This window comes from Calidris pugnax, unplaced genomic scaffold (genome assembly GCF_001431845.1).
Source record: "Calidris pugnax isolate Ruff unplaced genomic scaffold, ASM143184v1 scaffold398, whole genome shotgun sequence".
NCBI classification, from domain to species: Eukaryota; Metazoa; Chordata; class Aves; order Charadriiformes; family Scolopacidae; genus Calidris; species Calidris pugnax.
The window spans coordinates 4,095,774-4,122,840 of NW_015091280.1; the positions used below are offsets into that span (position 1 = coordinate 4,095,774).

General features: G+C 37.8%; 1 protein-coding gene across 7 annotated transcripts; it reads left to right on the plus strand.

Annotated features, from left to right (window-relative positions):
* NMNAT3 (nicotinamide nucleotide adenylyltransferase 3) lies at nucleotides 1-26,939 on the plus strand. Of its 7 annotated transcripts, none has more exons than XM_014960663.1 (7): nucleotides 1-116; nucleotides 717-826; nucleotides 7,865-7,950; nucleotides 9,392-9,528; nucleotides 17,804-17,987; nucleotides 21,313-21,422; nucleotides 25,350-26,939. In XM_014960663.1, exons 4-7 carry the CDS (start codon nucleotides 9,420-9,422, stop codon nucleotides 25,754-25,756), a joined length of 810 nt encoding a protein of 269 aa, XP_014816149.1. In that variant the 5' UTR covers nucleotides 1-116; nucleotides 717-826; nucleotides 7,865-7,950; nucleotides 9,392-9,419; the 3' UTR covers nucleotides 25,757-26,939. The 7 variants fall into 7 exon arrangements, with proteins under 7 accessions (XP_014816149.1, XP_014816155.1, XP_014816148.1 ...); XM_014960662.1 differs by lacking the exon at nucleotides 1-116 and adding an exon at nucleotides 144-249; XM_014960665.1 differs by lacking the exon at nucleotides 1-116 and adding an exon at nucleotides 329-469.
* The last annotated feature ends 128 nt before the right edge of the window (nucleotides 26,940-27,067 follow it).

Genomic DNA, 27,067 nt, shown 5'->3' on the forward strand with positions numbered 1-27,067 from the left:
CGGCGGGAGTAGGTGGCAGTGCGGAGCGACCGCCGCCGAAGGGGGCAAGAGGGAGGCAACCGCAGCGCTACTCGGGCTTGTCCCGCAGGGACCCGGCAGCGGCTGCCCCGGCCCCGGTAAGGCGGGAGGGAGGAAGGGGAGGAGGCAGCGGCGGGGTGGCGGCTTGCCCGAGCGCCGCGGCGGCCCGTCCCTCCCCGTGTTGAGACATGGAGCTGGGCTGGCGCCGTCCGTCCCTGCGGGCCAGGCCGGGTGAGGCCCTCCCGCCGCCGGGCTTTGACCCCGGGCGGGTAGCCGGGACTGGCGGGGAGGCGGAGCGCGGCGGGCCGGCGGCGCCGCTGGGCCTGTGGCTCGGCGCTGCCTCCCCGACAGGGCCTGAGCCTGGCGGCGGCCTGCACCGCCAAGGCCGGGCCGTAGCTCGGCGGCGGTGCCCGCCCGCGTACCCGGAGGAGAGGGACGGGGGACCCCCGAGGTGGGCCCCTGGCGAGGGGACGGGTGGTGGCTGGGTGCGCGGTGTCACCGCACGGGCTGGAGCGGGGGAAGGCGCCGGCCGGGGAGCTGCTGGCGGCCGTGGCAGCCGGGCCGGGCTGTCCCCAGGCTGTGATAAACCTGCTGGGACCGGAGTCGTGCTCTCCATGTCAAAATCGCACACCCAGAACCATATATATATATATTTAAAACAGCAAATTAAATCTTTACTTTTTTCTTTCTTTCCCCAGAACTCCTCAGCTGTCAGAGTTAAAGAAAACAGGAGGATATATCGCTACTTTTTTTTATCTACCTGGCTTTCATGGTGTAATTTACTCATCTTTCTCCTGCGCTTGAAGAGGTTGTTTCTCCCCTTGTGCAACAGCTGTTGTTTGGTTTTATAAATGATCCCTGATGTTTGTTTTCTTTAAGCTTTGTAGCAATACAATATGTGCCGGTAGTTCATTTTTCAGGCATTATTTGCTAGTTAAGTCTAGTTATATTGTTTGATTGTAGCAATAAATTAGCTTCATGCCTTTAACTTCAGAAAAGCAAATTGAAGAATTTAGCTAGGATAAGCTAATTACTGTTTAGATGCTCTAAAAGACCTTTGAGAATCTCAAAGGCTGAGCCTACAACAAGTGAGAGTCCTATTGAAGGGGAATTTGAGCCATTTGAGGTTCTGCCTTTTAAAATATACTAATGAGACAAATCACATTTCATTGCAGTGATGATTTCTAAGCTCTTAATTCATAAAATGTGTCAGTAGCTCCTGCTGCAGGTGGTGCAGCAGATGAAATGTGTTGGGTGAAGCTGTTAACCCTGTCCATGGCAGGGTGTCATTGCCCTGAAGGAGGGCTGCCTGCATGGCAAGAGCCACCTTCACAACTGTGTTTTTTTTCCCCCCATGTTGTTGTTTAGTGCAATGCACCACTCAAAAAAATGGTATAGAAGCACCTCAGCCCACCAAGCATTCTGTATTTTTCTTAATGAGAAGAAACAGAGAAATGAGCCATCCATATGGGCTTACAAAGTATAACGGAGATGTTAAGAACCACAAGAAATGCCATACTGTGTCAGACTGGTGGCCAGTCCAGCACAGCTATCTGTCTTGGGCAATGGAAAAAAGGAGATGCAATTAAGAGAAGCTAACCTGGCCACTTGCTTCCCCCAGTATTCCCTGCCACCAGTCACAGCTGCTTCATTAGGGACACCATGTATTTATCTTCCTAGTGTATGCTTTCACCTATTGTAAAAAAAAATTTATTGCTTTCACTGACTGCTCCCTACATCTAGAATTGCAAGGAGAAGTTTGCATTCAGTTTATCTAGTGCCTTTATCATTTTGTCAAGCTCAGCTGTAGCCTCCCCCAAGCTCCTCCTCTCCAAACCAAACAATCCCAGATGGTTTTTTGCCTCTCTTGATGCCAGCATTTGGTTGTATTGGCTGTCACCAAAAACCAGAGGAGGTGCAGTCAAAGTTTTGAACATGGTATAACTGTATGGTTATTAATGTTTATTTCAGTTTTATAATAACTTATAAACATCTAGTGTGATAGTTGCAATGTGATTGCAGTTGTAATTAGGTACTTAATTTCACTGTAGTTGATTTAGCATCTCATTTCTTTTTCTTTGGGTAGATAGAGCTACCTGAACAGAGGAGATATTCTTCAAGAGCAAGCAAAAGATTGTGGACAACAGGCAGGGCACATATATGTTTATGTAATTTCCTTGAATTCTTCTGTTCTACAAGATGAAGCAAGTAGAAATTCTAAATTAATCTTGTAATTAAAATATAAAGATAACAAGCAATGTGAATTCTTGAGCCTAGGAGCCATTCACTTCAGCTGCCTCATTGCTATGCAAAATCCTCAGTGCTCCTAGGCAAATTCATATATTAGTGTAAGAAATGCACATAATGCTTTTCATTTTGATGGCTTAAAAATGTAAATGCAAATAGCCTTCTCACTGTCGAGTTTGCTACACTTAGGAACACCTGGATGCTACTGAATTGGTGCAGGAGGGCATGTTGTTTCTAAGAGCAGCTTTATATATGCGTTATTAACCTCAGCTGTTGAGTTGTTTGTTGCTTCAGGCAGTAACTAATAGCTGAAATTTCAGAGGAAAATGGGAAGACCTATCATGCACTTAACAAACTGAGCAGTTCTATATGTTGTAGAAGAATTCCTCTTGCTCCCTGGAGGTGGTCAGGTAAACTTTGAAGCATGGGAAGACAGCCACCTTAATCAAGTTTTTAATTTTATTTGAATACTTTACTTGCTAGAAGACCCCTTCCACGTAACTGTAGGGCCAGTGAGGTGTTCTTTCCTAACTACAGAAACAGCATCAGGAGTTAATTTTTCCTAACACAGTAGATAACAAATAGCCCTTTTTTGAAATAGGAAAGAGTGGGATTATGGATGTTGACACTTTAACTTTAGTCTTGGTGGATGTTCTGGAAATCCTGCATTAGCCTGTGGTTGCTATATATGATTATTTTGCATGTGAGTGTTCTGCAGTAGTACTTCTAGGGGTTTCATTAGTTTGCTATCTTTTTAAAGCCAGCTTTATAAGAACAGATTTTAGCGATTGAAGATGCTTTCTTTACCACTTAGATCTACCATTTGTGTGCAAGCTGTATGTCTATTACTAGATTTGCCTCAGGTTCTGCTAAATGTATTTTGCTAACTTTAAGGAAACTGGAGAAGTTGACAGAAGAAAAATCATTCTGAATGGCTTCTCAAAAGGAACTCTTGAAGTTTTAGTAGGAGGTCTCTTTGACAGACAAGTTGGTACTTTCACTAAATCAGCAGTTTGTTTAAAAATGGCCATCCTAGGTTGCAGTTCTGCATGTATCCTCTATTTCTAGAAATCAATATATTAGTCTTTGTGGATGACTGACTTGTACATGCAAATGGAAGGATGACTATTGGTTACTTAAAACAGTTTATACAACTGTAGAAAAAGAAGCTTATTTATTAGTGTGATAAGGGGACAAGGAATAGGCAAGGAGATGAGTGTTAAATGTTGAGAGATCACTAGGGATTATTGGATAAGTGAATATAAAGATCATAATGCAGTGAATACAAGAAGATGCCAGGACCTGATTGTATTCTTTAGACCTTGTTGAAATGCTACAACAAAGGTGCAGGGACTGCTGTTACATAAAGCTTGCTGAGATCCTGCATTACCCAGTGATCTCTGAACGTGTGTAATTTGCCAACTTGGTCCTTTTTAACTTTCTTTCCAATTAACATTGGCTTTCTAACTAGATGAAACTACTGGAGCTCTCTTTCTGAGCGTTGCTGAGTGTATTAGGGGCAGGTAGAATGAAATAATACCTTTTTTTTTTTTTTTTAAAAAATTGGGGTTACTCCATGATTTGCCCTGAGAATATAAAGAAAGAACATAAAGAGCGTTATGTTGTGGTTTGTCTTTGCATTTTTACTTGAAAGACAACAGATAAATCTGACAGCCTCAAAATATTTAGTAAACCTTATGCATGTTAACTACATGGGAGTTTACTGTTGATGTGCATGAACAGTGGTTGTTGAATTCCATACTGCTGTTCAGGTAATAGGCAGCCTGTAAATGGGTTTATTTTGCAGGATGAGGGTCCAGATTAAGAATATTGAGAAAAATATATCCTACAGAATACTATCTTGGGAGGATTTCTGTGGAGACTTTATCAGGTAGACACTGGGAACCAGACAGACACTTGTGTCCCACTGTGTAATTCTCTTTACAAACCTGCAACAGTTATGTTGTAGTTGACTTGAATTCACTGGCACTGTTATGTGTGTATTGAGAGTATCTTTTTTTCTTTAAGGTTGTGCTAAGGAACTATTCTGCTCAAATTTTTTGCACTTGAAAAATCATTTAAGGCGCTACTGTATTCATTATTAACTGGAGATTAATTTTTAGCATATGTTGCAGAATATATGTTTTGTGGTCATTTTATTATTTACACTTTTCATGATTTATCCATGTGTGCTTTTTATGGTGAATCTTCTTGTTTAGTGCCTTTCAACTGCAGTTTCTTTTTAGCAATGGAGCACAAATGGTTGTGAGTGAAGATTAAAAACAGAACTAGCTTTTATTTGGAAGGGAAAAAATCATTAAAAGGACAAAACAAGTGTAAATCATGTTTAAGTTGATTTCAGAACTGTGGAAGATAATTTCCCACTGCTATAGTCTGGAATAAAGAAATTGCAAGAGTGAAGTATTGTGCTGTGATCTGAAGGATTCTAATCTCAGGAGACGAAGAGACAATTCTGCTGAGGCTGCTTTCTCTGTTAGATGCCAAGGGACTTGGAATTTGGGCCACAGATACATTGCAGTTTTCTGTGAGGTGACTTGTCTGTGGATAGCTTTTTGGTCACTACCATTTGCTGGGAAAATTGCTGCCTGGACAAAGCTGAAGAAAATGACGAGTACCCCAAAATAAAGCTGATATTCTATGTTAAGCAAAAGAACCTTATGTGTTATTAAAGACAATATTTCTTGTGCTTTGGGACATTTTCACAGAAACATATAAAATAGCCCAAATGATTTTTATAAGGTTATATAAACTGCTGCTCTATTGAAAATAGCAACAAGACTGAAGGTCATCAAGTTTGTGAGTTCCTTTGAAGCTATTTTAGAAACTGCAATGGGACTTGCATTTTCTGTCTAAAAGTCTGGTGTGGGGATTGGGAGGGGCAACTTCATACTCCTGATAAGCTGAATCTGATACAAGACTTTATATCCTATCATACACTTTGTTAATGGCTTTCCAATGAAAGTCAAAGAAATGAAATGCACCTGAGTCACTGGAATTTAACAATAATACGATCCATCATGTGGCCCTGAAAAAGCTATTTTAGAGGATTAGAGTGTCATATTAGGCTATGTGTAATATTTATGTGCACCTTGTAAAATTCTTCTTGGCTGGGGTGAGTAACTTTCTGATGAGCAAATAAAATATCACCCTAGTTTATACATTTTTCATTTCTTCTCTTACCCAGATTTTGTTATGTTCATTATGAGTGGAAGGTGGGGATATACAGGTAAATATTTGTCACTGTTGTGGAGGATTGATTTCAGTGACAGCACATGCTGGGAACTTACTGACTGGTGTAACTTTTGTTATGGCAATGACTTCCATTAGGAACAGCATGAGAAAAATCTGATATCCAGTAATATTTTCGAGGGATATTTGTGTACTGTGGTTTGCTATGATTTGGGTTAGCTACAAAAATGGACTTTTCTGACTTTGAAAAGGTGTCTTGCGATCATAACATCCTTAATGTTAACTGGTGTAACTCCACTGGGCTCAGTGCAGCTGCATGAATTTACAGGAGCTAATGATGTGGCCAAGAAGAAGAGTGGATGTGGGCGGCTTTGAACTTGTTCTAATCAAAATTTCATCTAAATTAGTCTAGATTCACCCTCACAGGAGGGGATAACGCTTTTATTCTGTGCTAGGATTCAGTTTATTTCTGCTTTTTGCAGAAATTTTACCTCAAGGGTGAGTCTGCCTCATAGTGTGCACGTATCAGTGTCTTGTCCTCCAGTTTACTAATTTAACAGCTCATGAATGAGACTGCACTGCTCAGCAGTCCATTGTGCTTCTGATAATTAATCAGATATGGCTCTAATTACTGACTTTCAGCAGAACTTAACGGTGGTCATCTATAATGTCATCTATTATTGACATATTGTAGGAATATAGGCAATAGAAAAAGAACTTGCTGGAATTTTCTAATGAAAATTATAATGATTTTTCCATCATAAAACTTTTTATTATATAGCTTAAGTGTGACCTCCTCATTTGAAGGTATCTGCACTTGTATGTATAGCCATATGATGTACCACATTGTTGAAAGCTTCTAAACGGCAGGCACTCATGTGTAAGATAACTAGCATTTATAAGACGGTACCTGCTTGGCCAAGGCTGTTGGTACATCTGCCCAGGGCAGAGCCCACAGACTCAGAAGCGCTCACCAGAAGGAGCCATACACAGTTATTGTATGAAATGGGAACATACCTTGTCTCTTTAAATCTTATTCTTTACATCCTTTCTTTTGTCACTAAAAGTAAGTTCCTATAATATTCCAAAGCAGCAAACCTTCACAGTCTCTTGTCAGCGCTGTGTTTTCTCTTGCTTCCATTATTTATGACTTTTGAAGACAGACAGCAAAGATGACAAAAGATAAAAAGTACTGACTACTTCATGGAAAAATGAAACATGGTTGTTTCTTTTGAAAACCAGAATTATATTTTTAAAATTAAGTCAAGTTTTATACTCTTAAACATACAAAACTTACTAGTACTGCTCGATCATACTGGTGTTAATTGACTTGCTCCCAAGGTTTCTGGCAAATGCTTTTCAACTAGTTGAAAGTAGAAGGTGCAGTCTCGCTATCATAGGCAATTATTTCAAATATTAATCTCATCAATCAAAAGAAGCTTTCATAGCTCAGTTAGCATCTGCGTCTCTTGCTTTAAAAAAACTTTCTGCACTAACACGCTGAGCATTTTCTTTAGAATTCTGAAATACAGGGGTTTTTTTCCTAGTGGGAATTTAGGTGCTTTGAATTTGCTCCTTTGAGGTGCACACACAGACATGGTCCTGATGCAGCAAACATTGAATAGCAGAGCTGACTCTGCTAAAATCTTGCCAGTTTTAAGCAAGGCAGCAGGAAATCAATCATATAAAGATAGTTTCAGAGCTACAGTAGTTATACAGGAGTGCGAAAGCCTCAGTACAAATGTAACTTTTCACTGACTTTCTACCCCTTCTCTCAAGAAACTGAGGATTTGAAACTGGTTTGCCAGATGGTGAATACCTAATCAAAATAAAATCTTACTATACATTTTATGAATGAGGCTTGTCATTGTAGGGACCCTGGGATGCTGTAGCACTTAAAGGAAGTGTGACTGCCACTGCATCACATAAAGTGAAGAGACTTTCTCCTCTTTTAGGTTTAAATTTCTGTGTTTAAAGTTTTCTCCTCTGATCTTTTAAGAGAGATTAGCTGAAGCTCTTTTTTCCTGTTATTTTCGGTGATGGTCTAATGACTTTAAAACTTAGGTAATAAGAGCCGAGATAGTGGCTGAATCAGAAAGTTTGTTTGAACTATTAAAAGTTGTACTATACCTGTTGAATAAGCTTAGGATACCCTATATAGGGGATAGTAGGAATAAAAATGCTGATACTTTGATTTTTTTTATTTACATATATTATTTTTTTAATGTATGGTATGTGTGTCGGGGTATATATGTATAAAAACGTCTTTTGAAATGCCTCTTCTCTACATGTTTAATGTTACTACATTCTTGGTTTGAATTTTTTTTTCCTTTTTGTCCTTTGTTGTTTTGGTTTGAGTTTTGAGCAGTACTGTCTGTTTATCATTAAGAATTACAGGGTGAAGGCTTTCCCTAGAGTCTCCGAGGTATAAATGAGTAAGAGCTGCGATCAAATCATCCAACACATCTGTTTCAGGTGAGAAACGGAGAAGTCTATGGAAATAAATGCTTCTTTTAAAAAAAAGAAAAGAAATTGTTCAGTTAATAACTTTTAAGATAGCAAAGAAAAGGAAAAAAAAAAGGAAAGGAAATGTAAACTGCACTTAATCAGAACAGAAAAGAGGATATCAGAGCCATCAAGTAGCAGATGTAAGAGCTAGAGCTGCTATTGATACATGTCACAGGGAAGAAGGGATATGTTTTTCCCCCTGAACATGTGTGTGTTTGAGTGAGGTGCTGACTGATAGCTTGGCAGTTGGGTAAAGTTATGTGGCCATGTCATTGATTTTAGGTGGTCATATAAGATTGTGATAAGCCTGTTTGCAGGGCTGGATGCTGAGCAGCAGCATCGTAGTTATTACTGTAAAATGGTTCTGCTTCTAGGAAGTTCTTAGTCTGGAATGAATTGATTTATCATTGAGAGTTCAGCATTGACTATCTGTGGGAATAGAATCTAGCAAAAAGTTGGGACTACAAAAGAACACTGACACCACCTAATAATTATTTCTTTCTCAGTTAATCACAGATAATAATGTTTTGCTACCTGTTTCAAGGCAAAAAGACCTTTACCTATGCAATGAAAAGACATTTACAGAATTGCTGATATTGAACAGAAAAACACCCTGAGCTTGATTTTTCTGAATAAAGAACCTGTAAAGTTTGCATACAGATTTTCTTGTATGAGTTTGTTAGCTTCTCTATAGGGATAGTAAAGCAGAGTAAAGAGGGAGTGCTGTTGAATGTGGTTCCTACAGCTGTAAATGAAAAAAGCCTCTGTAAATGAACTGATAGAGTTGGCAGCTATAAAACATCAACTTTATAATGATTTAACTGTTACTCTTAATTTTTTCTAAGTAAGAGAAGTGGAAGAAATATAAGGGAATATAAGGACTTGGAACAGTGACAGGTATGCTCTGATCTACAGCGGTTTGCTACACTGCAAATGGAGAATAGGATTTAGCTAAACAGAGCACAGGAACTTATTTAAAAAAAAAAATAATCTGCTTTTGTAGCTGGCCTACAGGCTCCAAAGTTATTAATAGTGTGTTGACAAAGACAGAAAAAAACCTTGTTTTCTGACAAAGGCAGGTTAAAAATAAAAAACATATTAAAATCTGTCAGATTTTTTAATAATAGTGACAACATGAATTTCTAGAAATGCTTTCTAGCCGTCTATGTATATGAGCAAACAGAATTTTGTTATGCTAATAATAGCAAAGAACATGTGTTTCTGAGCTATTGCTTCCTGTGTGCTGTGATGATACAGAGGCCTGATCTTCTGATACTTTTACTAGTGTTCCAGGAATATGCAGTTTTGAAAACAGTGCTCCTTTTATTTTGAGGAACAATGGGTAGACTGTTCTTTGTGAAGTTTGTCTTTAATTTTTTTCTTTTATTTTAATTTTTTTTTCCTTTAGGGGGGAGTTTTAATGTTTTGATGTCAGAATGAAGAGCAGGATACCTCTCATTCTTCTAGCTTGTGGCTCCTTTAACCCCATCACAAACATGCATATGCGTTTATTTGAGCTGGCTAGAGACCACCTGCACCAAACAGGTCAGTAAGGTGTCGTTAGCGTCACACACATGGTGGTTTACTGTGAAAAGTAAGAAAGATTTTTAGCACTTGCTATAGATAAGCTGTGACTCTAGAGCTGGCTTAATTTTAATCTTCATTGATTGTTCAATATGAGGTTTTCATGTCAGACTCAAGGAGCTGGCTTAATTTTAATTTTCTTTATTGATCGTTCAATATGAGGTTTTCATGTCAGACTCAATATAGAAAGTCTAGTATTACCTCTTCCTTTGGCTCATAACATAAACAGGTATCATAATGAGTGTTCATGGAAATAAAGCAAAGGTTTTATTTACAGTTCTAGGATCATATTCATGGAATGGACTGAGCCTTGTGAAAGAGTATGCTTAACAATTTTGAACCTGAGAAGAAACATATTCAAATTCCATGTTTTTATGATACATTATGTTTTAATATGAAGAAGTGTTAAATTAGCAGTTTAACAGCCAGGTGACACTGGAGAAAAGATGAAGTGTTAATTATTCGTTAGCTATTTTCACTAAGAGGTACAAGATATCTCTCCTAGCAAAATAATTTGTTCATTAAGGAGATCAGAAAAGCTAGATATTGGCAGACTAGAAGATTTTGGCAACAAAGGAGAAGTGTGAGTAACATCAGGAACTTAAGCAAGAATCAGAAAAGCCACTGAGAAGCATTGAACTCTTAAGCTTGGTGAACTACTTAGTTGCTGAGGCTTTTTTTTTCCCCCATCTGGCAGCTAAAATATACACGTATGTTTCTGGAAGAGGTTGGAAGGGAATCATAGTTTATTGGAATCTGACAGAAGTTCCTCCAGAAGTGGCTCAGTAGAAACCTGAACAGAAAATAGTAGTAAAAGGAGTTTGGCTGTCAAATTGTGGGGAGGGGGGAGTGAGTCTCGTAACTGCAGTAAAAGCAGCAACTGCACGCTCGCCATATAGTGTGGGAACACATTGACTTTCATGAGGAGGAATTACACAACTGGCTCTGAGAGCTGCCTCTACAAGTCTCTGTAGTCCTGCAACTGTAAAATGATTTTGTTGCTCCCGCGGGACTAGAAATAAAGGGTTAAAAAGCTATTTGAATTGGATAATCTCACTGTAATTTTATAAGTGCTTCTGCTACACAGGTGTGCAAGGAGTAGAAAGGTAATGTGAGACTAATTGGTAATTTTGTTTAAGCCATGTGTTATAGTCCAGTAACTTCTTTATCTTGAAAAAAGATGAAAACTGGGAAATGAATTATGATTCTCTCTGAATCACAATTCATTGTCTGTGCTGCTCCAGAGTCTGTGTAAAAAGACTCCACCCCTTACTTAGAGCAGTTTGTTTAAACAAGTCTAGTGAAAAACATATTAAAAATTAAATTTTGAAAGGTGGAAATGAAAGTTGTGCATTACATTGCAGCTCTCTAATATCAGTGCTTAGTTCTGGATAGGGTATGACTTGTCTTTTGACTTGCCAGTTTAATGTGGGGAGTCTTACTAGTAGAAGTAATTAATGCATTAAAGATGGGGACTTCATTTGTGTCTGGGTGTCATCACTGTGTTTTCTGAGTGCATAGCCCAGGAAGTCTGCAAGGTAAGAATCCTCAGTTAGCTTGTGGAAGCTCTACCCACCCCAAGAAGAGGTAGCTTTATTTGAAGTAACTGTAAATTTAGATATGTGTTTATATGTATGGATACACAGATCTGGTATGTGGTCTTTCTTGCTATGGTGAAGACAGTTTCTTAAAAGGGGTTGGCAACATGTTATAAAAATGATCAATTCTGGAAGCCTGTTTTATAGCAGAGCCATTCCCACTCAGGAAATTAGTTTGTCATTCTCTGTCTTTAGTGCTGTTTCTACTTCTGCAGTTAGCCAGGGAAGCAGAGGATGAATTGGAGCTTATTTGCTAAGAAGCATGAGTTGCAGACTGGGAGCTGATAGTGGGGCTGGAGAACGGTGGGTTATACATAACTAAAGCTTGTTTGAAGTGAGTTAGCAGTCTGCTGTCTTCACATTGATTCCCTTCTCAGTAAGAAAAATGCACTTCCAAGCTAACATACACATTGAATGCCTGAAAAGGTAACTAGAATGAGTGAAGAATTAACTAGCATGAGGAGTGGTGTTTCTGAGGCTGTGAGAATTACTTTTGGTGCTACTTCAGAATTTCTGCTCAATCACCAATTGGGAAGAAACGGTGAGTTGTGCAATAGCTTGGCTGGAGCTGACTTCACAGTTGGGTTTTACTGTTAGAAATGACATGGCTATCCCTGATGTTCATCCTGACTGACATTGCCAGTAATTCTGTCTGCCAGCTTTTTTGCACATCACTTGAGTTTCAAATGCTGTCTAATCTTATTTTTCATACATCCCTATTATAAGTTGGGAATTTTATTGAGATTCTGATACTTTAAGCAGTATCTGCAGTTTCATTGTCACACATCAAGTAATTAATCCTTTTTCTGTTAATATCACTTGACAAATCCTGTCTTGCTGCCTTTTAAATACAACAGACATAGCTACGTGTGACTGAGTAACTCTAATCATTTTCTTTATCTGGATTTTGTGTGTCTTCATGTGAATTTGACTCTTTATACATTCTCACACATAGCTATAATTTTCTCAGATTCCATCCCTTGTTTTAAAACTTTCTTGAAACTTGCACTGACTGTGGGAAATGCCTTTCTAGTCTGTCAATCTAGTCTATCATCTACTTAATGCCAGATGCTTCTATTTCTCTTTATTTCTCATTTGACCATAAAGTCCAAAGAAATAGTACTAGCGTCAATCTGTGTAAGATGTTTAAAACCTTGCTTTCCAAGTATTATGCATGGAGGATACTTATATCACCAAGTTCCCAGATAAGACCAAAAGGGATAGAGGGCAAAGGAGAGGGGTATGAAAGCCAAGATGTTTCTATCTGTGACAAGACAGAGGAATGGGAGGTGAAGGACAATGAGTTACCACCGTATGAAAACTTGAGAAAAATGTGACACGATCAATGGGTTGTCAGATGCACTGCTGGGCAGCAGAGCTGAGAAGTCCAAGGCATAATTAGTCACTAACCAGCCTTGGGAATTTGGAATTTTAGTTGTTCAAGGACTGCATCTATTTAAAATGGGCTGATATTTTAAGAAAGGAACAGCTCATAACAGCAGTAAGTCAGCATAAATGTAGACTTAGCTTGTTTTCCTGCAACAGTTCTCATAACTGGAATTTGAAAACAACACAAACAACCCCAGTTTGATCCTACTGTTTTGATAGTGTGTATAGCAATATAGATACATGATTGGTGTAGGATTGGATCAGATCTAGTTCCTCACTATATAAACAATAAATATTGTCAGACACTAGTTAAGATTAACTGAACTTAACAAATGAAAAGGAAACAAATCTTTGATATATTTTTTCATTACAAGATTTACAGCAGTGTTTGCTTAATAGAGCAGTACTTGGTTAATTGTATTAGGCTTTACCCTTGAAAGATGCAAGAAGAGGGATGTGCCTGTGGCTTAGCGTTCAGAAAGAATTAAAGCTCTAGAATGTGCTTTGCAGAGCTGCAAATCAAAGCAGCAAAGGCATAAATCTTAAGACATCGCAAGACATACCACATCCCTAAAGAAAATATTCTGTAATGTAAAAATTCAGTTTACTGTTATGAGTGCAGAGAGTTTTGGTCCTAACCTTCTTCTGAATTTAAGGAATGCTTTTTGAAGTTGAAGTGTAGGTTTCTGTTCCACAGGTTTTGTTGTGTTACTCTTAAAACCCATCAGAATAAGGAGTGGGTGTCCCCTGCTTGCAGTGCTATTTGGGTTATGCCCTGTATTTGACTTTGGAATCCTAGTCATCTGTTTTGTAGCATCTTCAGAACCATTGCTGCCCAGGCATGTTACATGGCAGAAGTCAGTTTCATTGAGAGAATTTCAGAATAAGGTGTCTTGTGGGTAGAGCTACTCTAGTTCATTATTCACATTGTTACTTTAAAGATGGTGGTTTTATCCTGCCTTTCTCAAGGAAATGCTCATTTTCATAGCTATCAAGATACTGTCTTTCCTTCTTTTTGTATGAATCCAGTGGACTCTATAGAAGTGAAGTTGTATTTTGAGGTCTTGATAGGAAATGTTTATTATTGATGCAATGCATGGAGATCATTCACCATTTGAGGACTGATCATTGTGCATGTTCAGTTATTCAGCTGTTGGAGGAGTTCCTGAAGTTACAGTGTATTTAAGTGGCTGGCTGACTACAGAGGAAAATCTGCTTCTTTAGGCCTTGTAGTTCACTCAAAGAGGCAGACATGATTTATGTTTGTCTAGATACTCGTATGGCATCTGTCACTACAATTTTTGTGCACCTCATCTAATTCAGTGAATGCATCTTTCAAGTACTCTAAAGTGGAGAAGGTGGTGTCATCCATCCTATGGAGAGCTATCCTGAAAGATTGTCCATTACTGCTCTGTATTTGTTGTTCATGTTGACTTTCAGTGCAATGACTGCTGAGTTGTCCATCCCTTTGATTTTCCTTCTGTTGAATTCCCTTCACAGAAGGTGACTGAACATGAAGTAAAAAAAGTCTTGCCTATTTTCCTTTTTCATGCTTGGCAATCTCTACATACATGTTGTGGGAAGGTAAGCATAGGATGGTATCCTTTTGATATTTAACCCAAACAAGAATGTTAGATATCCCTTCCTCCACCCCAGTTAATTATAACCTATAAATAAAATTAATATTTTTGTTTAAATGGAACAATGAAAAATCCTTGTGTTTCTTTTCCTAGCATTAGTAGGCTGAGAGTTCTGGGAGGATAGCTGTTGATTTGTTGTGGGTTCAAGGGAAACCATTATTATTACTTCAATGCAAAGTTTTATCATGTGATTTTTAATGTATGTGTAGTCACACTAGAAGGCTGATTAAAAAAATCTTAAATAATCAAATTAACTAACTATATCTGTAAAAGCAAGTGTGCCAGTGATTGTTTCAGTGAAGAAATGAAAACTTACATTAATATAAGGTCTTGTTGCTGCTTATATGTTCAGAACAGGAGATTGTATTGTTACTATTTTCCAACATGGTTCACTTCTGATAGCAAGTTTTATATCAAGGAATTACAGAATTGTAAGGGTTGGAAGGGATCTTCGGATATCATCTAGTCCATCCCCCTTATTTTAGGTTTTGAAATAGCTGCCACTTTCTTCACAAAAGAGGACTGGCTCCTTGGCCATCAAGTAATTTATTTTTTTATTTATGCATTTGATGTTGCGTATTTACTATGCAGTAAAATTTAAACTATTTGTTTTACTTGTATTGTTAAATCTTAGGTGTGTAGGTAACTTTATGCCTCTAGAACAGGCTTAATGAAGCAGAGTAAGTGTTTATTCCTGGACAAACCTTCCAAAACCCAAACCAAAAATTTCCAATCCTGTGTCCTGCAGTTGTTGACATTCTTGCAGTAATATGTAGAAGTCAGTCCCTTGTCCAGTGCTCAAAAGGAAATGGGGGCAGTCTCCAGGAAAAAAAACTTAAAGGCTGGAGAATTTTCTTGGGATCGCACTTACAGACTGGAGATAAAGAACAGAGACTTTAAGTAGGTGATCAGTTAAAAACTGTCATCTTGATTAAGGTGTGTGTGGTTTTCAGGAAGGCTTTTTGGTGTTTGGTTTTTAGTGGGGATTTTTTTTATATATTTGGCTTAGTGGAGGTTTTGGGGGGTTTGGATCTTTGGGGTTTGGGTTTTTTTGATGTTTGGGCTTTGGGGTGGTTTTGGTTGGATGCTTTTTTCTTTTTTGTCTGGGTTTTTTTGGTTTGGGGGTTTTTTTGGTGTTTGGGTGTGGTTTTGGGAGAGGGTGAGGTCTTTTTTCCTAGTGTATGAGACCTGTATGGTCTTTAATGTCAATATATGCAGAAAGGGAAATTTTGCATATTTGAGTTGATGTCACATTTAATTGATGTCATAGAAGCTACCAGCAAGTTTAACTCTGTGGGTTTTTTTTTTCTATTATGAAGTATAAATTGGGTCAGGTGAATGCTGAATGATAAGGAGTTGAGTTGTAACCTAGAGATGAGCTTTGCATTCATCTGTAATATTTTTACATAAGCCTACGTTAGTGAAACTTTTAAAGCTCTGGAGTTTTAAAAGGAAGGTACCAAACTATGTTAAAATAAGTGTGTTGGCTCATCTGCTGTTTTCAGTCATACACAACTATAAAATCTCCTACACAGTAAACTTACTGTGAAATGTGCATCTCTTGATACTGTTGTTAATTATGACTAATGTGCATTGGTACTGCCTGTTTGTAGTGACTTGCTGTAAATCTAGAAGATACTTCTTGGGATAGTTACTTTGGTATAAAGAATCAGGCTGGATAAATGCATGTGCCTAATTCTCCATTGTGATAGAAATGCAAAAGAGGCTTACTATAGCAAGTAGTACAGTTTCTGGAAACTTTATTTATGCTAAATCAGTACTATTTTGTAATACTTAGTAGCATCTTGGAAAAGGAGTGAAATAAAGCAGCACCCAAAAAAGGAGCATAGATAGAACAATGAAATGGTCAATGGACTATTCTGTACCATAGGCATCATGCTCAGTATATAAACAGGGTTAGCCAGAAGGGAGGATCTGCAATCTGTGCTCCAGACAGGGCCAATTCACTGGGCAGTGAGAGTGACTTGTGTTATTTCTATTATTGTTATTATTATTATCATTGCTATTTTTCTTTTCTGTTACTGTTTCTATTAAACTGTCTTTATCTCAATCCACGATGTTTTTTCTTTTCCCTTGCCTTTTCTCCCTGCCCTACTAGGGGAAGAACTGCTCAAGCAGCTGCATGGTCCTGGCTGCCAGCTAGGGTTAAACCATGACATAAGGGTAACACATTAATGCATTCAAACAGTAATTTCTTTCCCTTTAGACGAGAATTTGTTATAGCATTGTATAATCTCAAAGTACCAGAGAATAATTTTCATAAGTGAAATTGTTTCCAATTTCCGATCAAGAGATAGACTTAATTATATACATAACTTTGCATGTTTCAGAAAATTTTATCTTGCTATATTGACCATTTTGCCTATGATGACATTGTTTTAAAACAAGTTTGAACTGACATTTTAATGGGAGACAGGCCTGTAATTCTCTTTGAACCTTAAAGCTATTTTTGTAAGTCCAACTTGCTTAGGTTCTTTCGAAAATTTTACCCTATTATATAAAAACAAATACAAGATTACTGAACTTTCATTTTAGAATATGAAATTGTCACATGTCAGTATCAGAAATTATGAGCCCATGGGTATCATTTTCATTGCAAAGCAGTAGAGGGAACTTGCTGAACTTAAGTTGTTGTTGAAACAATTGAATTAGAAAAAAGGAAGAGGATTTTTTCCCGTTTCAGTATCATAGTTGTGCTACATTGGAAATAACTGTTTCATTTCTGTCTATTTGAAATGCCCTTTATCTCCTCTCTGTTTCTTGAGGATGCAGCTAGTATCAGTGCTTTATTTCCCTATTGATTTATTAAAATGAGGTACATGTTTGTTTCCTTTTTTGAGGCCAGAACTGCAAAGTCTAAGAAAAAGAGCTTGTTGTGTTAATGATTACATTATGTTACAGGAGTAGAAAAATATGGGCATATTTTCAAATTTAATTAACCTGATCAGCCAGATAGAAAGGGCCTTTAATGGCTGCTAAGCTTATGTTTGGACATAGTGCTGTAAGTCTCAATTTAGACTCCATTAGCCCCATCTTTTTCTTGAATTTTTTGATTTGTCTGAATCGCATTAATCACAGCTGCAGTAATATGCTGTTAATTCTTGCTTTAACACAATGAAAAGGCACAATGATTTTGATAAAAAACAAGCATCAGATGCTTAAGGAAAAAGCAGTGGTCAGTTAAGTCATCTATTGCTCTGGCTGTATAAAAGCTGTACTTACTGGAATATAAAACTTAAATTATTTCTTGCAATTTTGATAGCTTGCATCATAAATTATAAGCATCTCTACTTGAAAACTGTATGTTCATCTAGCTTCCCTTTTTGAATCATCTTGTAGGATAAACATATTGATAGTAATTATGAGTAGCTCCCAGAGGAACAAGAAGGCAGCTTTTTAATTTTTTTAATTGCTGTTTCTGTATTAAAAGTAATACCTAGATCAGGTTGTTCATAGACTCTTGCAACTTTGAAGTTAACGATGCTTTGAAGAGGTTGGACTAGATGAGCTCCCAAGGTCCTGCCCACCTTCTCAAGATTCTGTGAAGATTACTTATTTTTGCTTTTTGGCTTTTCTTTTTTTCAAAAGGAAGGTATCAGGTAATTGAAGGCATAATGTCTCCGGTTAATGATGACTATGGAAAGAAAGGCTTGGTTTCAGCAAGGCACCGGATAGCAATGGCTAAACTAGCACTGGAGACATCTGACTGGATTCGAGTTGATCCATGGGAGAGTGAGCAGAAGACATGGACAGAAACAGTAAAAGTATTAAGGTAATTACTTTTTTCCTTGCTTTACAAAGATACTGATTGCCAAAAATCTTTTAAGCTACTGGATCAATGCACAGAACTCGCTCCTGTAAAACACCCAAGCAAAGCAGAACATGTCTGTTTATGGCATCATCTGCTATGAGATAAAATATTAGATCTGTGAGGAATGAAAATTTGCATCACTTTCAGTATTCCCTGTCTGGAGTCCTTCCTTTCCTAGAGCGAAGCTGATAGGTTTTCCCCAGACCTATGCAATACTCCACAGTACTGCACCTGTGTCATTTAAGGGGTTAGATGCATGTGGAAAGCCTCTGCCAAGAAAGGGTCTTGCAAAATTGTAGTCAATGAAAGAATTCTGCAGCAAAATTCTTGACTCTCACGTTATTCTCTTGGTTTTAAGTCTCTAAGCAGGTAATATAGAGATGTTAATCAGAAAGTAAGAGGGTTTACAAAGAAGCCTATTCGTTAAGAGCATCCCTATTTCAGATTAGCTGTGTTGGCATTATTATTCCTGCAGGTTTATCTGTTCACACATGCTTGAAGAATTTGCTTATTAACTCTAATGGCAAGTTAAACCCAAGCCTATAACTGCTGTTGTTTTCCTCAAAATCACTGATTTTGCTGTGGTTTTGTGCTGAAAGGAAAAATGAAACGATTTAGCCAAAACCTGGTACCTTGATGTAAGGACCTTGAAATGTGCCTTTTTTCCCCATATGGTTGGCCATGGTAATAAATGCATCTCAGGCCAAGGTATGAAAACACAAACTTTTTGTGCTAGCCACCTTTTGGAAACATAGATGATACAGAATTCAACAGATATTGTTAAAGACTTCATGGATGTCTTTCAAGAAAGCAAACGTGCTGTCAGAACTATCAATGATACTTCATTTATATCCACGTTTTCTAGGTTACTTTCTAACTGGAAACAGTTGTTTCTATAGCTTAAGGCTCTAAAATGTGCCTTCCAACAACTGCCTAGAAAGCTCTATGTGAAATGCTCTGTGTGAAAGCATTTAAAAGCCAGACCTGTTACTTTACAAAACATACATAAGAATATCCTACAAACTTACAGTATGAAAAATCAGCAGAAGGTCTGTCCTGCAGTATTGCTTGGGCATGGGACTTGTCTCCTAAACTTCAGTTTTGTAACACTATTTTCCTCCTGAGAAGCAGCCACAAATATTATAGATCACGTGATCTTACTTACAAAGGCTCTGATCTTGCAGAGCTCCAAGTAAAGTAACTAACTACTTGGAAGATTGGGTTTGTAAATTGTAAATCCACTTCAGAGTCATTTAGGATAAGAAGTACAGTATATAGAACCTGGATAATTTTCTGCTCAGGCAAAATAGTATCAGTGTGGTATGAACAGCCACACTTCCTGTCTGCCTGGAAAGTGAACCTCTAATTTTATAAGTAAATTCAAAAAATGTTAAAATGGATCCCTGTTATGGAGAGAAATGAGCTTAAATGTTTTTTTTTTCCCAAATGATGACCTATATCAATGAGTTGAATCAGTGCCATAATCTAATGTTGAGCCCTGTCTCTTGAATGGGAAAGCAGCATTCTGATGAAACAGCACATGTGGGTATTTTGGCTTTATATTGTATTTTAATATTAAAAAAAGAGATGGCTTCAGGACTAGATCCTTAAGACACTTAAACAGGCAATAGTTTGTTTTGGAGTTCTGCTTCTTCACAAGTATTGAAGGTTAATCTATAGATTCTTGGTCAAAGAACCAACAACCAATTGCTGCCTTCACTAGAAGCTCCATCAGGTAGGAGCCTTTAGTACCAATAGAGATTTTGCTGTTGCAAGGCAAAAGCAAAAAACATTTTACTTTAACTGTCTCTTCTTATCAATATTTTGAATTCTACGCTTGACTGCAGTAGAACATTGTGTCCTGAGACACATGAATGACCTCTTCCTACAGTACTTGTCTCACCTGGATGAGATGAAAATGTCATATTTCATCAAAATCTGTGGGTTTTGCAGAGGCTTCCAAATAGTTATGACATAAAAGAATCTTAAGCGGCAAAGCTCATGTCCCCCTTGTGGTGGTGCTGTTAGTTGCCTGTTGCGTTGAGTATGGAAATTTTGGAGACTATCCCAAGGCTTTTTTTAGAGAGGAGGGAACATGATAGAGCTAGTTTCCACTTAGCTGCTGTTCCTGAATATTTTTCCTAGACAAGAAAACAGTATTTTCAGTAACCAAAGCACTATATTCATTCCTCTTGTAATGTAGATTTGATTGTGGTGCAGATATACTGTGAATAATTTAGAATTGGCAATGATCTATCTTACCCAACTTTCGTTGAATTGTGCTTGTGATTTAATTATATAGTTATTCAAAGCTTCTTACACAGCTCAAAGTGCTTGATAGATGGCCAGATTGGTCGGTCCTTTTTGGTGTATCTTTAAAATAATTTAACCCTCTTTGTCCCAGCACTTGAAACACCTGCTGAACAGACCTTAAAGCAGTTAAGCTTTTGCAGTCCTTGTAACATTAGTCCTGTGGTGAGCTCTTTGCCAAGAGTTCCTGTCTTTTGAATCATGGCCCAAGAATGTCAGTCTGTGATAAAAAGTTAGTGTGCTTGACTATACTTGGTCTGTTTACAGCAACACAGGATTACAATTAGAAATGTAGGAAGGCACAGGCCAAGCTACTGCTTCCTACCCTCTACTACCATATCTCCATCACCTTATTTTATTTATCTCAGCATCCAAAATTACTGGAGATAGTTATGCAGCCTGTCTAGGTGTGGGTTCCTGCCACTTGCACAACTTATTCCTGTGGCTAGAAGTATTTGCATGAGCTAAAGAGTGTACTTACAAATCAAGAAACTATAAACTTATTCCTTAGGTCAGACATGTAAGGGGTTGTCTATGGCTTTGTACATGTACTGAATTTAGACTGTACCATGTAACTCAGTCTTTGCGTTGATACGGGTATATAAGAAACATCATTGTGAGAGGTTGTATTTAATAAAGTAAATCTATTGATTAAAGCATCATTTAATCCTGTTTCAAGTAAAAACCTCCATGTTTTAAATGTAAAGTTGCTACCAAAATTGCCATAATGGTAGAACTTCAAAAAGGAATTGAAAACCAGAATGCAATTACAGAGATTGCTTGTGAATTCTGCAAAATGTTAACTACACTGATACTAATCTCATGGTAGAATGAATATGCTAAATTCTTAACACATTGTATTCAAATCCAAAGTGCATAAAAGCAGACTGTGTTCTTGAATCTGAAAGTGCCAGGTAATCGCTTTGTGCATCTTTGAGAGGATTACCTCACACAGAAGCCTTTATTTTAAATGCAGGCACCATTACAATGAGTCACTCAGATTGCTCCAGTCCAGGAAGGAATTCATGAAAAACAAACAGCCCATAGAAAGATCTACAGAGGATTCCTTTTCTTACCAGCACCCAGGTTGGTTCATAACTGTAAACACAACTCTTTGTTTATCATTAAAAACAATACATCTTTGCCAGACTAGAATAATTAATGAAGAAGTTGAACATAGTAGCTGGTAATTTTTGAGGGTTGGAGCTGCCTTCCAAAAAAAAGCTGTGCCAAATGCCAGCCTGACTGCTGGTGCAGTTGTTTTGTAATAACTCCCATATGGACAGGAGACTCTTTGAAGTTGTATTCTTTCTTGATTTTATAAGCATCTCTTCAGATATGTCAGAGATGTATGTTGTGGTCCTGCTGGTTTTGAAAAGCATAGAATATATGAATAAAAAATATCAAAAAGTATTGGGATTACTTAGAATTGCAATTCTAGTGTTAGACAATGGACAAAGTGTATGGATACCACACCACAATGCTTATGCATTTGTGCTTGCTCCATTTCTGGACAGAAAAGCTTCTGCTGACATTAGAAGTATGGCAGGTTCTGGAAGGACTGTCAGTTTTGGGTTTCCTATCTTATCATGTTCCCTAGCCCTGTGCCTTGCTAGGATGCTGCTAGATTTTTGATATGTTATTTTTCCTGTAGTAGTGCAGCATTTCTTGAACTTGAGTAGTACATTTAAGTTGTCGATGGCTATAGAAAAGTTTCCAAAGAATTGGTAGAGAAAAAAAGTCTGAAGGCTTTTGGACTGCAGTGGAATCCTGTGTTTGATGGGGTTAATGATTGTTGGCAAGTGACAAGTCAGATTATTCCATGTTGCCACACTAAGGAAAATTAGTGTGAAAAGAGTAAAAACAATTTTAATTCTCCATTACAGAACATTGTTCTGGCTATTACTTTCTGTAGTTATTTCAAGCTCTAGAGCTTTTTATGTAAAAATGCTCAAGAAAACAAATGTTAAAACTAGTGTTTCTTTCCCAGTAAAGATTCTCAGTTTAGAATTTATCAGTCATCACTGGATTCCTCTACAGTCAAAACCAAAAGGCATAGCAAAAACTAGGTGAGAAGGGGGTTGGGCAAGAAATAGGTTTCTCTGTCTAGTACATAGTGGCTGGATATTTTTTATTATTCTTTCTGGCAGCTATCTCCAAAGAGCAATCTGTTACTTTGAACAGAGTAAGGCTACCATCCTGTTAGTACTTTTTCCTGCTTTCAGTGATATAACTGACTGGGCAGTGAAATGGATTTGCAATACTATATTAAACATGTGGCCCACCAAGAAGCAATGGAATGGTTTCTTCCCACTTCCTTTGGTCCCTAGTGTGGTATGGCATGAGGAGTGATCAAGAGCTGCTGAGAACTTCAGAGCAGAATAGTTTCCCTCATTTCTCATAAATAAATGTCGGATAACAGTAACTTTCTAATGGCAGGCAACTGTTACCCAATTCCTCTTCCCTCCCTCCCACCAACCTCAAAAAAAAAAAAAAAATAATCTGCCTAACAGTGAAATCTGTTGAATTGGGAGTTGCTGTGAAGCTTGTAGAAAGGCTCAGTCCACCTAATGATGGAAGCTTTCACAAAGACAAACTTAATGGCTGAATTTAGCAGTGGCAAAATTCCATAATATACTATTTTTTACTAAATATATGCCTACTAAACTGTAAGACTTCTTTCATGGTGCTGAACCTCATGATTATGTTCCATATGAAATAACCAAGTTACTTTAATTCATATTGCAAATAAAGGTTCACTAAGGACAGGTATAGACAAATGATTGCAGCTTTAATAAGCTTAAAATAGCTTATTGGTGCTAGTCATTCAGGACAAAGATGAAAACAACAAGACTATGGAATTCTTTTTCTGTTTTTCAGTGTACAGGGACTCCCTTGATTCACCGAATACATTGCTTCACGTGCAGTATTTTTTCTCCTACTTAAAATATATGGTTGATTGTCTTCATTTCATTTTTAATTGAATCCCCTGCACTTCGGGTCTCTCAGCTGCCTTACACAAACAACTTTGTTGTCACCTTTTGAATGCTTTTTCCTGGCATATTGCAACAGCATGCTCCCTTAAGTAGACCTTAAATCCAGCTTCTTCCTTTCTGTTAACAGTTATTTCTCCTCTGGCTTAACCTTTCCTTTTTCCCTCAACAACACTTCTAAGAATTGCAATTCACTTCTGTTCACTATCATTGACTGAGCTCTGCCAATCAAAACCAAGCAAAAAATTCTCTAATCCAGACATACCATGGCCTAAAATAAATGCTATTTTACTGATCAAAAAATGGAGCATTGCAGCAGCCATTTGGATTTCATACCATTATGTAGAGTGGAAGCTGCAGATCATCATTTAGCAAAGTGCCCTTGAAAGGCCAAAGGCACATTTTTCTCATTGGCATAGTTGATGTGGGGATATGCAGAGATGTACTTGTAAAATGGACAGCCTTTTTGTAAAGCCTACAATCTGTTAATTTAGCTGCTATTAACTTCGAACTGCAATGCATGTGCATTTAGAGAAAACCCATCAACACTATAAAAGCCCTGGTGTAATATTAGCTCTAATACATCATGGGACAGAGTACTGTTTTGTTGTGGAGGTTGCTGTTAAGTAAAAAACAAGCTTGACGTAAAACCTAGGTAAGGCTTTGGAAAGCAGGGGGCTGGAAAATGTGTAAGTGTAAGGACAGGGAACTGGAAAGGAAGAGTAGAATCTGTGAATGGAAAGACAAGAAAAGATGGCCTTGTCCCATGCAGGCCCCTTTCTGTAGTAATGCTGTATTCAGTGCACAGGAGAGTGCAGAGCAGTACCACTGCTGCCTTGGTTGTAGGGGTCAGAAGGAATGTAACGAGGGGTGGAAGAAATTGCTGTACTTAACCGATGTTAAGATACTGAGTGTATCTTAAGGCACTTAAAGGTATGCTTTTCCTGCATTATCACTGGTGTGTATCTCGTTTTTCAAGTCACTGACTTAAGCTATTTGTATAAGATTTACAGACGTGCTAACCATTTACAACCACGAATAAATGTAAAATGGAGACAGTGCCTTCATCCTTCCCCTTCATTTCACATGAATGCAAGGCTATGAGAATACCTAGTCCGTGTTTGTAGAATACTCAGACGGTATAAGGATGAGAGCTGTAGAATAGGCTTTGAGGAAAGAGATAGTTGTGTACTGGGGCTTAGGCAGTGGGCAGCAAATAAGAAATTGAGAGAAAACAAAAAAAATTATACTAGTGAAATATTATTCTAGGTCATTATTCAAAGTACAGCAAATCCGGCTTTAGATCTCTTTGTACTAAAGCAAAAATGCCACGGCCGCATGACACAAAATATTATCTGTAAATATTCAGCTGGTTAAAATTTTTTCTACAAATAAAATAAAACTTAGTAGGTCAACTAACTAGCTTATTGTACCAGTAAGGGTAGTTAGATTAGATACAGTCTGTCACGTTTTACATGATACAGGTGCACAAACCCAGGCAAAATCTAGGTTGTTCTCTGGCTAATGTAACAATATGCAGATGTTGTGTGTATGTGCCATAGCACAGCAGGGCAGCCTCTCCCAGATGTGGTAACACAGCCAGATGTGGTAACACAGTGGCAGGCAAGGGCCTCGCTACCTGGGGTTGGTCCTACAGTACCCGAGCAAAGCGAGCAGAGCAGGCAGGGCTGTAGTTGCCAGGTTCAACCAAGTCTAGTCTTTGTGCTTAAATAATTATCTCCTTTATTTGCTTTTCCACCTTTTTTGCTTGCTTGAGTGGGGGAATAATTCTCCTTTAACATTGTACAGATAATTTGGTATGTTGTGAGTGATGATGAAGTAGGGAATTGTGACCAGATGCATAAAGTCCAAGTTGAATATTTCTTGCAACCTTGTGAAAGAAAACTGGAGTAAAGGTAAATGATTAAAAAAAGTGATGAGTTAAAACCAATTTTAAAGGACAAACTTCCTAGAAAACAAAGCAAGTAGAGAAATCTCTCATTTTGTTTTGTCTTTCCAGTTCTACCAGAATTAAAGCTGCTTTGTGGGGCTGATTTTCTACAGACATTCAAGACACCTAATCTCTGGAAGGAAGAACACATCAAAGAAATAGTGGAAAAGTTTGGTTTGGTGTGTATTAGCCGTGCCGGCTCTGATCCTGCTACATATATCAATGAATCGGACCTTTTAACTAAATTTCAGCACAATATCTTTCTGGTGAAAGAATGGGTTCAGAATGAAATCAGTGCAACACAGATACGCTCTGCCTTGCGCAGAGGATTAAGTGTAAAATACCTCGTACCAGACTCTGTTATATCCTACATCGTGCGCCATAATATCTACACAGAAGAGAGTGAGCGGAAGAATGAAGGTGACTTGCTTCAGCCTCTAAAATTGCATAAAACAGTAAACCCACTAAATGACTGATGTCTGTAATTTGGGAAGTGGACAGACCTGATACTTTTTCATGTAAAGTTCTTGAGAAAGTTGTTTCTTGTTAATGAGGGGAAAGTACCTCAGTCCAAAATTTCTTGAATTCATGTGGTGTTTTAAATTCATGGATTTGTATGTGGTAGCGCTTAAGCAAATCGGGATGCTCAGCTGCATAGCTTAAAATATTTAAAGAACTGCTTCCTTAAGAAAATTAAAGAAATAAGATCTTAACAATAAATATTAATATCCAGTAGTACTTAAGGGTCAAACATAGTACTTTCCTGAATTGTGATTCTGTAATCCTACGGTTTGAGCATGAAGATGCCTTACTGTTCTGAAGCAGCAAAATAAAATGTACTATTACTTTTCTCTCTATATATATATTTTTAAATATGTGTTACTGCTAAACTTTGAATTTTTAGGACCCTGAATAACTTTTTGTATTTTTGCAGTTTGGACAAAAGATGGAAATCTTTCTTTTATGCAAGCACTTAAAAATGCATGCACCATTCAAGTCACTTCTAAGCCTCCAGATTCACATATGACAGACAGTCCTCATCCCCAGATTTAAAGTGGGTGTAAAGTAGCTCTCTGCTTCTCTGAACCAGAGTCTTCTATATGAGTAAGTAATTGCCAAAGCCCTGGAGAAGATAACATATCCAAGAGAAGCTTCAGCTGTACCATTTGAAAATACATGATGGAAAATAAATGAAAATAGCTAAGAGGCTATCACAGTATTTGATCCCTGATGTTAGCCAGAAAAATCCATTCTCCTGTATGTTGCCTATTGTGCTGATTCAGTCTATCTCATTTTAGACAGAAAACATCTTCGAAGAAGATAGTATCTCTAGAAACTGCTACTTCTGTGTTTCATGTTGCTTAAATTAACTGAAAGCATGCATTTATCAATATACAGAATTAACCATGGCTTCTTAATGCAAGTTTCCACCTGACTGGCCCATTTTGAGCCCTGTTGGCTAAACAGCTTCCACTGGTAGTTCTCTAGAATTAAGGAATTTGTAGAACAAGTTAAGGTAATGCCAGACACAACTTGCTTTCACTGAGAGTCTGTGTGATTCTTTTTCTGAAAAGAAGGCGGCATGAAGTAGCTGGAACATATTCAAGGAAGAAGGATTTGCCTCAAAAAAAAAAAAAAAAAAAAAAAAAAAAAAAAAAACCAAAAACCAAGATAAGTACTTGTATAACTTTGGCTAATACCCTAACCTAAAGCTATTTAAAAGTTGTTTTTTTTTCTGAGTAGTATGAAAAATGAAGAGTAATATGATTAAAATGGATCTCAAGATA